The sequence below is a fragment of the Belonocnema kinseyi genome, chromosome 4 (assembly GCF_010883055.1).
Source record: "Belonocnema kinseyi isolate 2016_QV_RU_SX_M_011 chromosome 4, B_treatae_v1, whole genome shotgun sequence".
Lineage (NCBI taxonomy): Eukaryota > Metazoa > Arthropoda > Insecta > Hymenoptera > Cynipidae > Belonocnema > Belonocnema kinseyi.
In genome coordinates this window covers 23,958,397-23,972,817 of record NC_046660.1, presented here as the reverse complement: position 1 = coordinate 23,972,817, position 14,421 = coordinate 23,958,397, and the positions used below count along the sequence as shown (strand labels likewise).

General features: G+C 29.8%; 1 protein-coding gene across 1 annotated transcript in view; it reads left to right on the top strand.

Annotated features, from left to right (window-relative positions):
- Positions 1-1,701: 1,701 nt before the first annotated feature.
- LOC117171300 (headcase protein) overlaps positions 1,702-14,421 on the top strand; it is a 355,010-nt gene continuing 342,290 nt past the window's right edge. Inside the window, exon 1 of the mRNA XM_033358465.1 lies at positions 1,702-2,937. Within this exon, the coding sequence (XP_033214356.1) occupies positions 2,198-2,937 (740 nt within the window). The 5' untranslated portion in view covers positions 1,702-2,197. The remainder of the gene's footprint in view (positions 2,938-14,421) is intronic.

Here is a 14,421-nt window from a genome sequence, read left to right as displayed (position 1 = left end):
ATTTTTAATTTTCTACAAGAAAAGACGAATTTTCAACTACGAAGATTAATTTTCTACAGGAAAAGACGAATTTTCAACTAAGAAGATTAATTTTCCGCACAAAAGGCGAATTTTTAACTAATTACTTGCAAGCTAATAGTTGAATTTTCATTATTTTCAACTAAGGAAATTAATTTTCTACAAGGAAAGACGAATTTTCAACAAAAAAATTAATTTTCTATAAAAAGAAAATATTAATTTACAAGAAATTATTTTCCACTCAATAGTTAAATTTACAAATAAGAAGATTTATTTCCTACCAAAAAGACCAATTTTCGAAAAACCAAATAAATTTTCAACCGAATTGTTGAATTTTAAACTAAGAAGTTTAATTTTCTTCTAAAAAATATCAATTTTAAAGCAAAAATGTAATAGTTAATTTTTGATAACAAAAAATTAATATTCAAGAAACAAAACGCACAAAGTAGAACATCAGTTGAATTTGACAAAAAAAAAAAAAATTCCAGCATATAACTTGAATCCTCGACTTAAACAGATTAATTTTGAACCAAACAGTTGCATTTTTAACAATAAAAAAAAAAGAGAATTTGGAATAAATAACACAAATTCCCAAATAAATAGTAGAAGTTTCAGCTAAAAAAAATCAATAAAAAGGCTGAATTTTCAGCAATAATGTAATAGTTTATATTTCAACCAAAAAAGATTCAAATTTGAAATTTACAACAGTTGATTCCAATAAAACAGACAACTTTTCAACAAACCAGTTGATTCTTCATATAAATCAAATTAGTTTTCAAAGAAACAAAATATATACTTTCTATACAAAATGAAATAGTTAAATTTTAATTTTTAAAAATATATTTAATAAAAAAAAACGAATCTTCAACATAGTAGTTTAAATTTCGATCGAATAGTTGAATTTTAACCAATAAGCATGAATTTGTAAGAAAATGATTGAATGTTCAATAACATTTATTTTCTTTATTTATTAAAACTGTCTATGGTTACAGAATTTGTCTTAACGCTAGTCACGAAAGAGCTGGAAAAGGGGTTAGACTTACGGGTGCACTGAGTTGCTGAGGGCCTAGAGTTGCGGAGTGCACTGTCTCTCTCTGGTTACGAAATTTCCCGTAAAGTTAGCCCTGAACGAGCTGTAAAAGGGGTTAGAGTTAAAGAAAATTCCGTAATTATAGACAGTGGGTTATTTATTTTATTTATTAGTGTCTTTAGTATTATTCTTTTCGAATTGTCAGCAAAACAGTGTCATCGCTCAAGAAAGTGCCAAATAGTGTGAATATACTGTGATGAGTCGGCCTGCATCTTATTATGAAGAAATAAACAAAAAGAGCAATTAAAATGGAATAATAAAAAGAACAAAACCCTCACCTGTTCGGATCCCTAAACCTGAAAACATTCTCGAAAAAGTCCTTCGAAACAGCATTCTGTATCTCTATTTACATCCCAGTTTCATACGAGGAAACGTACCTCACGTGCAGCCAGCCGCACTCATCGCCGAACCTCGAACGTGAATGCACTCACACATTCGCACCGACTCACCACACACTCTCAGCCGTCTAACGCGACACTCAACCGGCGCGCATCGATTGGTCTAGCCATGACCCCCACCATTGCTTTCCCTTTCACGAGCCTCACTTTCGTGCTCGCGCCGAGCCACTACTCCCAGTGACTGGTGCACCCTAGTGCGAGTGAGTTCTGTCGTTTTGCGAGGGACTTTGAGAGCAAAAAGCCGGCTTCTAGATTTACATGCTCTCAAAACAATCCCAACTTGTCAGGATTGTCAAAAAATCGTGAATACCGAGGAGAGTGAACAAGAGAGAGAACCTAGTGGTTTCGATCGGAATTGCCCCGCAGCTCCCCGCCCCGCTGCGGTGGTGACCCTGACACTCACCGAATACCTTTCGAGCCTTCAATAAGTGTTTTCATTGTGACGCGAAAAAAAACCTTTATAGTGAAATCTTCGCGAGTGCGCGAAAGTGACCTTGACCTCTTACGAATTTCCGTCGATGATAGGTGAACTGGAGGCTCACCTAGTCGGTCGCGACACGTGGTTTCTGGACAGTGTTTTGAAGTTTGTCCCGGGTGAAATGGAATAGTGCTCCTTTTGCGAAATTTTCGAACTTGGGAATTTCGAGCGACGTTCTCGACGACATCGAGACTGGGGGGGTTTTCGGAAGTGATGGCCCCGAGGCGTCATAACGGAGGTGGTTTGTTCGAGGCAGGAAACAGCCTAAATCAAGACACGATGGAGAACCTGATCGTGAACGGTCACAACTCCAACACGACCCGCTGTTGTACTCCAACCGGAGAGTGTCTCCGAGGAGATGCTCTGATTCGAATGACTTCGCTCCACGACGTGGTGAAGGTCACCTGCAACAACGACAGTTGCCCCGTGGGGCAATTTATGCACCGCGAGTGTTTTGATGCCTGGGAGCAAACGGTCTTGACTTATTTGAAGAGCTGTGGACGTGCCAGGAGCTGGTCCGAACGTCAGCGTCATCAGAATCTCTGGACGAAGAAGGGTTACGATTTGGCATTCAAGGCTTGTGGATGTCGCTGCGGAAGAGGTCATTTGAAGAAGGATTTGGACTGGATGCCCCCAGGAGTTAGTAGCGTGCAGGGCAATCGCCAGGATGATAATGAGGCGAAGAAAAAGAAGCGCAGGAACAGGCAGAACACGAGGCCGAGCCTTGCGGTTTCGGCTGGACCACCGGGTCATGGGGGTCATGTCAATGGCGGAAATCGAGGAACTGATGTGCAGATTATTGATAATGGAAGAGGAAGGGCTGGATCTTTGTCATCGAGCACTGGGTCCAGCTCTCCACCAGCTACGAGCGAACCCAGCGTTAGCCCTCTTCATCAACCTCAGGCTATCGTCAAGAAGAAGAGCAAGGTCGAGTTCTTCGGCGACCGGGTCCGGTGAGTCTATTGCTATTTTTCGTTTTATTAACCGGCCAATCGCTCTAGGACTAGTATTTTAGGGTCATCGGCAAACAACCGGGAAATGACTAACTTTATTCTTTGATCGGAGATTTTTAAGAATTTGGCCAGAAAAATCTGTCAGTTACATTTTTCAATTATGAAATCATTCAGTTTAAAATGCGTAATTCTAAAACCTTCTACTTTTCAAATTTTAGGCTTTTATTTTTAAGCGTACATTTTCAATTTAAAGAATTTTAATATGCAGTTTTGAAGGCTTTAACATTTAAAAATGATCAGTAGTTTTAATTTGACATTTTTTGGTAAAAAAACGTTTAATTTGATCCACTGGAAATATAATTTAATTAAAAGCCTTAATAGTTACGCACTGTCTCTTGTTATGGAATTTTCCGTTGCCTTTTCTAGCTCGTTCAGGACTAATGTTACGGAATATTCCCGAATTAAAAAGAAAATTGTCCAATTATAAAATATACAAACTAGTAGATTCCCGAATTAAAACAATTTAAAATAAAATGATCAGAAGTATTCATCAAACACAATTTTTTATAGTTTGTAAATTATTGTTTGAATTGAGAACAAAAAGTTCTAGAAAATCGAATTGTCAATTAAAAAAATAAAATAATAACGAACTATGTTTTAAATCACTGTAGAATTGAATCTTTAAAAGCTTCCTTCTAAAATTTTATTAGATTCAGAGGAAATTGAGCAACTATTTTTTTCGTTCGAAGCGCAAGTGTTTAAAAATTTTTTTTGTGAACACTTTTAAATTCAAAAATAGTTTTTTTTTAAACTTTTAACATTAAAAAATTTCTTTGGTTAAAGTATTTGATTATTATATTTTTAATAAATAACTAATATTGATTAGAAAACTAATTTTTTAATTGATTAAGTTCGGGAATTTTCTAGTTCGGATGTTTTATATTCTTTAATTTTCTTTAGGGAATTAATCAAATATTCTGAAAATTAAAATAGTTTAAAAACAAATTGTTTAAAATAGAAAGCCTTTGAGTCGTTATAATTTAAGAGTATTTATTTTAGAATATTTATTTATTTATAAAACGATTAAATTTCAGAATTCTAATTTTGAAAGAAAGGGAAGAAATTTTGGTATTTAATTTTCTTTCAAACTGGAACCGAAAATTTTTCGTTTTTTATTTTTTTTGAATTAAAAGCGTGAGAATTTGGCATTTTTAACATTTTTATCAAGTTCGAAAAGAGGAAATTTTGTTTGTTAAAATTTTATAAATTATTGGAAGGATAATATTTTGTTTTTAACATTTTTATTAAATCCGAAAGGAGGAAATCTTGGTTCTTAAAATTTTATGAATTTTAAGCAGGATAACTTTCTATTTTTCGCATTTTTCTTAAATTAAAAAATTGATTAAACTTGAAACGATTTATGTATTAACAAATGTTTTGAATTTCAAAATTATAATTTTAAAATAAAGGAAAGAAAATCTGATGTTTAATTTTCTTCCGAGTTGAAAAAGGATTTTTTTGGTTTTTTTAGATTTTTTTTAGTTAAAGGCGGGAGAATTTTGTATTTTTATTGAGTTCGAAGGAAGGGAATTTTGGTTCTTAATATTTTATTAATTTGGCTGCAATTTCAATTCTTTATTTTTTTTTCTGAACTGATATTTTTTCTATTGAACATTTTTATTTTCTTTAAGGGAAGAATTTTTTATCAACTTAAAAAAAAAATTTTATTGGACATAGGTTTAAAAAATTTGTATTGGAGGACAGGAAATTTAAAAAAAATGTATTGGAAGCGGAACATTTTCTTATTTTAACATGTAAACGAGTGTTCTGAATTTATAGTGGGTTACATATTAAAATGATTTCTTTTTTAAGTTATATAAATTTAATTATTTAAATTAGAACAAAATAATGTTGAATGTTATTATGATGACATTATTCCAATAAACTACGAAGGATTTTATTTCAAAACGTACAATTTTGAACAATTGCAATTTGAAACTTTTCGATATTATAAACACACAATGTCAACATTTATAATTTTATTTATTTATTAATTGCTTCGATTTCCTTTTGTAATATCAGAATAAAATGAAAACAATCCTTGATAAGCGCCTAATTCAACAATAGGTAGTTGATTGAGTTTTGTTTATGTTTGCAGAATTTATAAACAGTTGAAAATTATTATTGTTGAAATGAACATATCCCATAAATTAAGGAATAGCAAAATATAACATCCTTAAAAAAATCCTGGAAGTTCCATTTAAGAAAAAGTTTGAACTCTTGACCTAAGTTTTTTTTTCTGTAATTAAAGTCAAGTTTTCTTCTAATTCCCGGAAGGCTATTCTCTATGAATAGTTTTTACTTCTATGAGAAATTCTGTGATTTGCATGAGTTATTGTTTCAAGGAAAATACGAAAAATCTGCCCTCATTTATTTATGCTACGAAAATTCAGATCGTCGATACAAATAAATATGCAACATTCGAATTCCGGAAGTTTTGAACATTGCACAAGTTCTAATTATAAAATTTTATTGTTTCCAGATTTGAATGACTCCTAAATTGTTATACATTTCCTTGAAAATGATCAGATTTGAAATTTTTTAAAATTATTTTCTGAAGCATTCGTTATCAAATAACGTGTTATGTAGTCGATTAAAAATTTCTTCATTGTCTGATTGGATATGACTGCATATTTGATTTTTAATTGAAAATTTTCTGAAAAAAATATTTAACCAGGAAGAAGTATATTCTTTTGTTTTTTCTTGTTCTTCGGCTTTGACTTCGTTCCCAAAGATTCCCACAATTACAGCCTTGAGTCTGCAGCCAGGCGTATCATTGTTTCCATGAATATAACACAATATTCTGAACGCGTTTAGAATTTAGAAAAGGAACACGAATTTTCAAACCATCCGGTGGATGTAATTTCGTATTCTCTTTCGATACGTTCCTTGTGTCCTGCAGCGGATCGTGTTTATGTTTTCGTGTCAGGCCTTTCAAGGTCGCGTTCATTGTTCTATTGCGTAATTCTATACCAGAGTTCTCACGATTGGTAGCTTCAAAAAGGCTTCAGTCTTTTTTTGGCAATGAGAATTTCCAGGTGAATTTACTATAGCAGATGCAGCTTGCTTTTTCAGACACTAAACTGCTTTGCATATAGTTCAAAAATTATAATATAGGACCTTGAATTACTACAAATGAATTCTTTCTTCATAATTTGAATTATTTGGGATTTAAATAAAAAAAATATATAAAAATTCTAGCGTTTTAATCTGTAATATATAATTTCAAATTCAAATATTTATTGAATTGTAATGAACTTTTTGGTTGTTGATTTATTTTTAATTGAATATCGTGCAAAATTTAATTTTATGTGTCAAATTGAGAGGGTTTTGAAATTAGCTTTAAAATCAGAAATTTGATTTGAAGCGTTAAAAATTAAAGAATTTTATAATTAAACATTTAAAAATAAAGGAGTTCAAAATTTAATAGTATTTAATTCTAAATGGTTTGAAGAATAAGCAATACTAAAAAATATCATTCGTACTTTTTAAATAAGAAAACAAATTTATTTGGAAATTGTATGTTTTGAAAATAGTGCAAATTAGAAATCCTTTATTGGAATTAGTCTTAAAAGTTTCTAAATTCTTCCAGAATAGGGATGACAGATAAGGTTTGATTTTTTGTTGTTAAATTCTCTTTTAAAAAAAGCTAGAAAAGACCTGGAATTTGGAAATCAAAATTATGTAAACCCTGGTGTAATTGAAAATGATTTTAGAAAATAATTTTGAGTTTGGCAGAGGGAATTTTCTAAAAGAATATATGTAAGTTTTTATCATTTTGTTTCTAAAATAATATAATTTTTATATAGAACTTCTTATATAGAACTCTTATATAGAATTCTTATATAGGACAGTGAATAAATAAATTAAGTAAAAAAAATGTCCGCAAAGAACTATAATTGTTACTTTGAGACAGAAATTTCGTATAGAAATATTTTTTTTTCTTCTTATGTTTTTTTTGGACATAGTGCGGACATTTTGGGCAATAATTTTAATGCTAATTCATAAAAATGGAATTTACAAAAAGAATTTCCTGTTCCAAATCAAAATTTGTTTGGATATAAAAATTCTTTTTCATTGCAAATAAAAATTTGCGAGAATGAGTTATAATTTAGATTTTGGGACATGTAATTTCCGTGAAGAATTATTATTTGACTTTCAAGGGAGAATTTTTTACATGAAATGAAAATTTTTGAAAATAATTTTCATTCTCATTTAGAAGAAGGAAATTAAAAAATATATGTTTAAATTAAGAATGATAATTCTTTAACGAAAATCTACGTTGCAAATTATAATTGTAATTATTATGGTCAAAAATTATATGATATTACAACAGAATTGTAATTCTTTTCCAAAATTGCTTGTTTCAAATCAGAAATCTTTAAAATATTTTATGATCTTTATAAATCTTTAAAACGTGTTTGAAATCTTTTGAACTCTTTTTACTTGATTGGGAATTTCAAATCATTCATTCGATAAGCTCAAAAAAGTATAATTTTGATTCGGAACAGTGCTTTTTCAAGAAAATGTATAATTTTGAGTTGAAACAGGAAGTGTAATTCGCAGACTAAGAAAATGAAGAACTGACCCATCAGAAAAGTAGGGAATGACTCGTAAATAAAAATCATCCTTTGGATAAACACTCGGAATTTATTTCGAAATAAAATTGAGTAATGTTAAAAAATTAGTGGCAATTGTAGTTTTCTAACCAAGAGTTGGTAAAACGTTTTTTTTTATCTGTAAAACGTTTTATCTGTGCTTTGCGAACTTCCGGTGTAATTCACGTCGTCCGATGGCGCCTGGGTTTCGCATTTGTTCAGAATCTTTACGTTTACGCTACGTCTTCTTCGGCGTTGAGCGTTCACGCACGAATGAATGAACGTATAGTAAGTTGCGTACCTTGAAGGTGCTTAGGTCGCTGGAAGTAGTTAGTAGTAGAGTGTAGACTGTGCTAAACCGTGGGCAAAGTAAGAGATTTGAGAATGGCAACCGCAGCGTGGGGTTATGCTGGATTTGCCCCACCCATAGCAGACGACACTCTTTATTCTATATTTAGATCCCGCCTCGGAAAAACCTGTCCTATTTATGTTTGTCGTACACTCCTTCTATCCAGCAAGATCTGTTCTATACGCTCCAGCGGATCCAATCAGAATTACATGTGAGATCGAAACACACGTTTCACGTTCCTAAACCTAGGAAGATTAAGGCGCGCACCCCTGTCACTGGATTCTTAGAAATTCAAATTTCGTTCTCTTTTGATTTTTGATCATGATGATCAAAGCGAGCATAATAGTCACTCTTTTGTTAAGCATGTCTTCATTATGCGAAGAGCAGATTAGCGTTTCAAGGTCAAGCTTATGATCATTAGCATAGTTGGAGTTTTGAATACAAAATGTTTTTTTTTTTTTTTCTATTTTTCATTTGAAGGACATGTTTATGTGGAACGAATTTTCAGGTTCAAGGTTATCATTCCATAAGCATAACTCTGATGATCAGATATTTCCTCCTTCACTTTAGCTCCACTTCCATAAGAGGATATAAGGGCCAGAAGAGAATTCGCTTTGGAATTTAATTTCTTTCCAGATCTTGTAGCGAAGGGTCGGTGGTAATTTAATAACGTTGCAAATTTCCGAAAAGAACGAGTTTTTTCCCTTGTTCTCGATCAAATTCCTTCCCGCCCTTATTATATCAAATTTTATTGAATCTCAACAAAAAGATGACGTTTAGTTTTTCTAATGAAATTTCGAGACATTTCACAAGAAAGGATTTATCAAAACAGCAGCTATTTTGATACTATTTTGAAAAAGAAAATAATGCTACTATTTATTTATTTATTTTTTAAAGTTTTAGGATATTTTACATTATTCTATGGAAATGTTGGTTTTCAAAACTTTCTAGGGATCTTAAAAAGTTATAAAAGAATTGAGGGGATTTTCGGAAATTCTAAAAGAATCTTGAGAAGATTCCGGGGAATTTCATGAGATTCCAAAGGATTTTCGTACTAAGGGTGGCAGCTAGACTGGGAAAACGACAAGGAATTTTATGAGACCGGGAAAATCCGTGATTAACCACGAATTTATTTTTTTGGCCGAGAATTTAAAAAAAAATTTAGAAACAAAATTTGTCCAACTTATAGTTCAACCGTTTCTGAAATAATTAGTGAAATTGCTATTTTTTCAATTATGATATCATTCGGTTTAGAATGCATAATTCAAAAATCATTCACTTTAAAAATTGTCCGTTTTAGATTTTAATTTTCAAGCGTACATTTTTAATAAAAGGATTTTTTAAATCCAGTTTCAAAGAATTAAACAAATACAAATTACAAGCGTTTGAAATCAAAGATTTTGGATAAAAACATTATTAGTTGGTCAACTGTGAATATAAATAAATTAATTATTTTTGAAATTGAACTTTATTTTAAGTTTTAAAAAGTAAATAATAATTGATTTTCAAATTTTCAGATTTTAACGAGAAAAATTAAACTGATTAGATTGGAAAGTCTGATTAATTAAACAAATTTTAATGCCCGATGGAAACTTTATAAACTATTTAAAATTTTTAAATAACTTCAAAATAATATCATGATTAAAGGCTCTTATTTAATTTCAAATATTATTACAGTTTTAAATATTCGATTTTACACCATTTAATTTTAATTTTATTATTTGTTATTTAAAAGTAGCCATTATAAATTAAATATTCAAACCTAAACGAAAAAACTAAACTTTGAACGTTATAATTTTAATTGTTCTATTTAAAAAAAAAACAATTTGTGAGTCAAATTTTTTCATTTTTATTTCTAAATGACAATAGAACCCTTATTATTCTTAGAAAAAAATACGAAGAAGTTGAAGAGGTATTTCGAAGTTTTTAAAAAATCCAAAATTAATTTAAAATTTGAAATAATTTAAGTGAAATTTCTACGATCAAAATAAAGAACATTTCCTTAGAAAATTGATTTTTTTTATTTTGAAAAATTAATTTAAAAAGCATATTTAAAAAGATTAAGAAAAATTTACCAAATTATTTTTTTTTTAAATGATCGTAAGATTTTAAGGAAATTTGTTTAATTTGGCAGTCTTAAAAAAAATTAAAAACATTTTAGAAAGAATTCGAATTATTTAAAATTGTGTTAAGAAGTTCTGAATACATTTTTCAAAAATAATTCAAAGTTTAAAAACATGGGTAGATGTTTGAAGATTTTGAATTAAAAATTTTGAAGCCTTCTAAGGATATTTAAACTATTTAAGACGAAAAAATTTAACTTTTGATTTAAGGAGTTTTCAGTTTATTAAATAAATATAATTGTTCAATTTTCAATTTCTCTTGCTTAAAATTACTTAAAATGATATAATTTAATTATTTTATTTAAATTTATTGATTGATTCTTCAAATTAGAGCATTGAAAATGATCACGTTGATTTATATTTTTTAAACTGAATCTGAATTCTTACAGTCTACAATTTATAAAAGTTTTAGAACTTTTAATTTGGCAGATTAACTGTATTTAATTTAATACTGTTTAGTTGAAAAGTGTTGGTAGGAAATTTAACGAAGGTGTGTTCATTTTCCTTCTAAAATTTTGGGTTTCAAAACAATTTTTTCTTGTTTAAACATTTTTTAAATCTAAAAAATAACAATTTTATTGCTAAACCTTGTATCAATAAAATTTATATTATTATAAATAATTTAATAATCAATTACTTAAAATTTATTAATCGAATTGGAAAAAATTCAGCAGTTTTAAGGAGTTACAAAGAATGTCTTAGAATGCAAGAAAAATGTAAAGGATTTTAAAAAGGCACGAATATTAAAGTAGGCGACATAGAGTCATAGATTAAACATTCAAGAAGATTGTACAAACAGTGAAACAGTCCCTTTTATTCTGGCTGTTCAAAAATATTCATGTCGAACATTTTTCCAATTAATTTGTATTCCTCAAATTATATAAAATAATAATCTTTTATTTAGAAAAGACCTGGATTTAGTTATCATTTCATCAATGACATTGAAAAGATTTCTAGATATTTCAACAGATTTCTAGAGAACTTTCGGAGAAAAAAACTGTTCAAGAGACTCAATTTATAATATTACTGATACTCTGTTGAAGAGGGGGAATAAAAAAACAAGATCGTAAACAACTCTATCCCGAAGAATCGTATCGTTCTCATTGAGTCTTTCTATCTCTAAACTCTAAAATAGGGGAAGAGCTGACAAGTATAAAAAATGATGATCACTTCCGGACGAGCTGTAATGCGCGAACTATTTTAACATGATAGAGAGATGATCCATTTTTCAATTTTTATCGCGGTGCGGTGGTTCTGCCCTGCTTCCTTCTTGATTCCAACAAGGGGGGTTGGACATCAGATTCGCGAGGGGAGACAACTAGTCGACCTTGCTTCGATTTTTAAAGCCGAAACCGGATTCCAAGTCGGGAATAAAAATAAAGCCAAAGCGACTACACATAGGGTTTTTTGTTATGTGGGCCCAAGCAAGATTCGCGAAGAAGAAGAAGAAGAAGCAGAAGAAGAAGAAGAAGAAGCTCTCGCTTCGCACAAGTAGTACGTCGCGTCGTGCAGAGCCCGTTCTGAGGCAGCGCAGCCGGGTGCACGTGCACTTACTTAAACTCGCGAAATACGAAATGCAAGCTGCAGGCAGGCGACTATAGGGGGAGTTTTAGGTGGTTCGAAGCTGAGTTGTTGCCATGGGATGGCGGATCACCGGTTTGCAAAAGGGTCCCGCGTCTCTTAGCCTTGACCGTGACCACCAACCAGCTCTTCAGGGCCACGAGGCGCTCTTGCAATCCTTCAAGGTCAGTTGCGTCGTATGAGCACACACCGCAATACACTAAGGCCGATTATGTGCGTCTCTCTACCCATTCACGTGGGAATCGGTGGGCTCTCAAGTTCGCCATCTCAATATCATTATTCATGATGATTGCAATTTTTTTAACTTTTGATTTTTTCCTTCCACTCTGGGTCTTTATTTTTTTATTTTAATCCGACAGAAACGCAATTGGACCCGGAACATTTTTGAAGGTGTTTTTAAATTAATTAGATTATTTGAAAATTGATGATATAGTTTTGGCGAATTTTGGAAAATCCCGAGTGTAGAAGAGCGATGAAAAAATAATTACAGGAAGAGAAATATTCTGAAAAATTAAAATTCGCGAAATTTGAAACACGGAATTTGGATGCTTTTGTGCCCGAATGCATCACGTATTTTAAAATTTTCGAAAATAGTCAATTTTAATTGTTGCTAATAAAAAAGTATTTAATAGTCTTTTTTCTTTTATAATAATATTTTATTTTATATGGGCAACTGATTATCAAGTTTAATATTATTTTTTTCGGTTAATTTTGAACCAAGAAAGATAATTGTTTTTATTATAAAATATTTTTGTTTTGTACAAAAAGAAAAATTTTCAACAAAATATTTTCAAGGTACAAGGTCGAATTTTTTAGAAAAAATTGACTTTTAAACCCAAAATGATAAAATTGCAATACGAAAGTTAATATTCAATCAAGAAGGATGAATTTTTAACCAAAATGGTTGCATTTGAACTAAAAAAAATAAGTTTTAATGCAGAAATAGAATTTTAAAATTTGAAGTTCAAAAAATTAATCTTATACAACAAAAAATGAACAAATTTTTAATGAAGTATATGAATTTTAAACAAAACGGTTGAATTTGAAAGCCAAAAAGACAAACTTTCTACAGAACAGTTGAGTCTCAAACCCCAAAATGTGATTTTTGAACAACTAGTTAATTTTTCACATAATAGTTGCATTTTCAAAGAAATAATAAACAGTTAAAACCTTAATTAAATAGTTGAATTTCCAATCAAATAGTTTAATTTCCTACCAAATTGTTAAATTTTAAACCCATAAAGACGATTTTTCTACACAATTTAATTTAAAAATCTTAAATATGATTTTTTAACAAAAAAGATTATTGTTACCAATAGTTACATTTTCAAAAAAATAGATTAATTCTTATACAAATAGTTAAATTGTTAACCAAAAATATTAATTTTCTGCAAAATAGTTGAAATTTTCTACCACAAACTATAAGTTTTCAACAAAATAAATGATTTTTTTACCAAAAAGTTAATTTTTCACCATATAATTGAACTTTCAACGAAAAAATATACTTTTTTAACGAAACTTAAATTTTTAAGAAAGAAAAAATATTAATTTTCTGCCAAGAAGATTATTGTTCTACCAAAAAGACGAACTTTTAAGACATACATAAATTTAAAAAAGAATTGTTGAATTTTTAAGCCAAAAAGACAATTAATTAATCTAAAAAACAAAAAATGAAATGTAAGTGATTTAGTTGTATCTATCAAATACATAGTTAAAATTTTACAAGATTAGTTTAATTTTTAACCCAGCGGTCGAATTTTTAAGAAAAAATATGAACTTTCTGAGCAAAAAGTTACATTCTATATCCAATTGTTGAATTTTTAATCCGAAAGGATGAATTTTCTGCAAAACAGTTGAATTTTCAACCTGAAAATATGAATTTTCTACTAAAATGATGAACTTTTCAAATAAAAAAAAAAATGAATTTAAGAAAGTATTTTTGAAATTAATTAAATTATTTGTGGTTTTTTTTTTAATAAAAAAAGACGAATTTTCAACAAAATAGTCGAGTCTTCAATCAAAACATATTAATTTTCGACCGAACAGTTGCATTTTTCGCAGCAACAAAAAATAAGAATTTTTAGCCAAATACAGTTGAAGTTTCATCTAAAAAAGATCAATTTACAATTAAAAGGGTTAATTTCGAACCAAATGTGGAATAGCTGAATTTTCAGTTTAAAAAAGTTCGTCTTTAACCATAAGAAAACTAATTTTCATTAAAAGAGTTAAGTTTTTAATTAAATGGTTGAATTTTCAAATAAAATGATGAATCTTCAACTAAAAAATTAATTTTTAACAAAAGTGCTTCAACTTTTAACCAAGTAGTTGAATTTTTGATTCAAAAAATATGACTTTAACCTAATAATTACATTTTCGATAAAATAATTAAATACTCAACCCAATTTTAGCATTTTTAACTAAACTGGATGAATTCCGAACGAAAAATATAATCGTAGACTTTACGTCCAAAAATTAAAAAAAAAAAAAAATAGACTGGTTGGTGGTTTTCATTTGAGCGAAAAAAAAGTAAGACACGAGAAATTTCTTGATAACAGGGGAAAGAGAAGAATTTTCGAAAAAATTAAAACAAGAGGGGATTATGGGGAAAGAGTGATTTGAGTGATTAAGTTATTCCTGAATTGTACCATTGCGAGGCAATTCACCTTTCGCAAAATTTTAAGACTTTGTTTAATTTTGATCACCAGGAAACGTACAAAAATTCGTAACGTATCTTCCACTTCCGCCCTTGACAGCTTTGTTTTCTTCGGGGAAC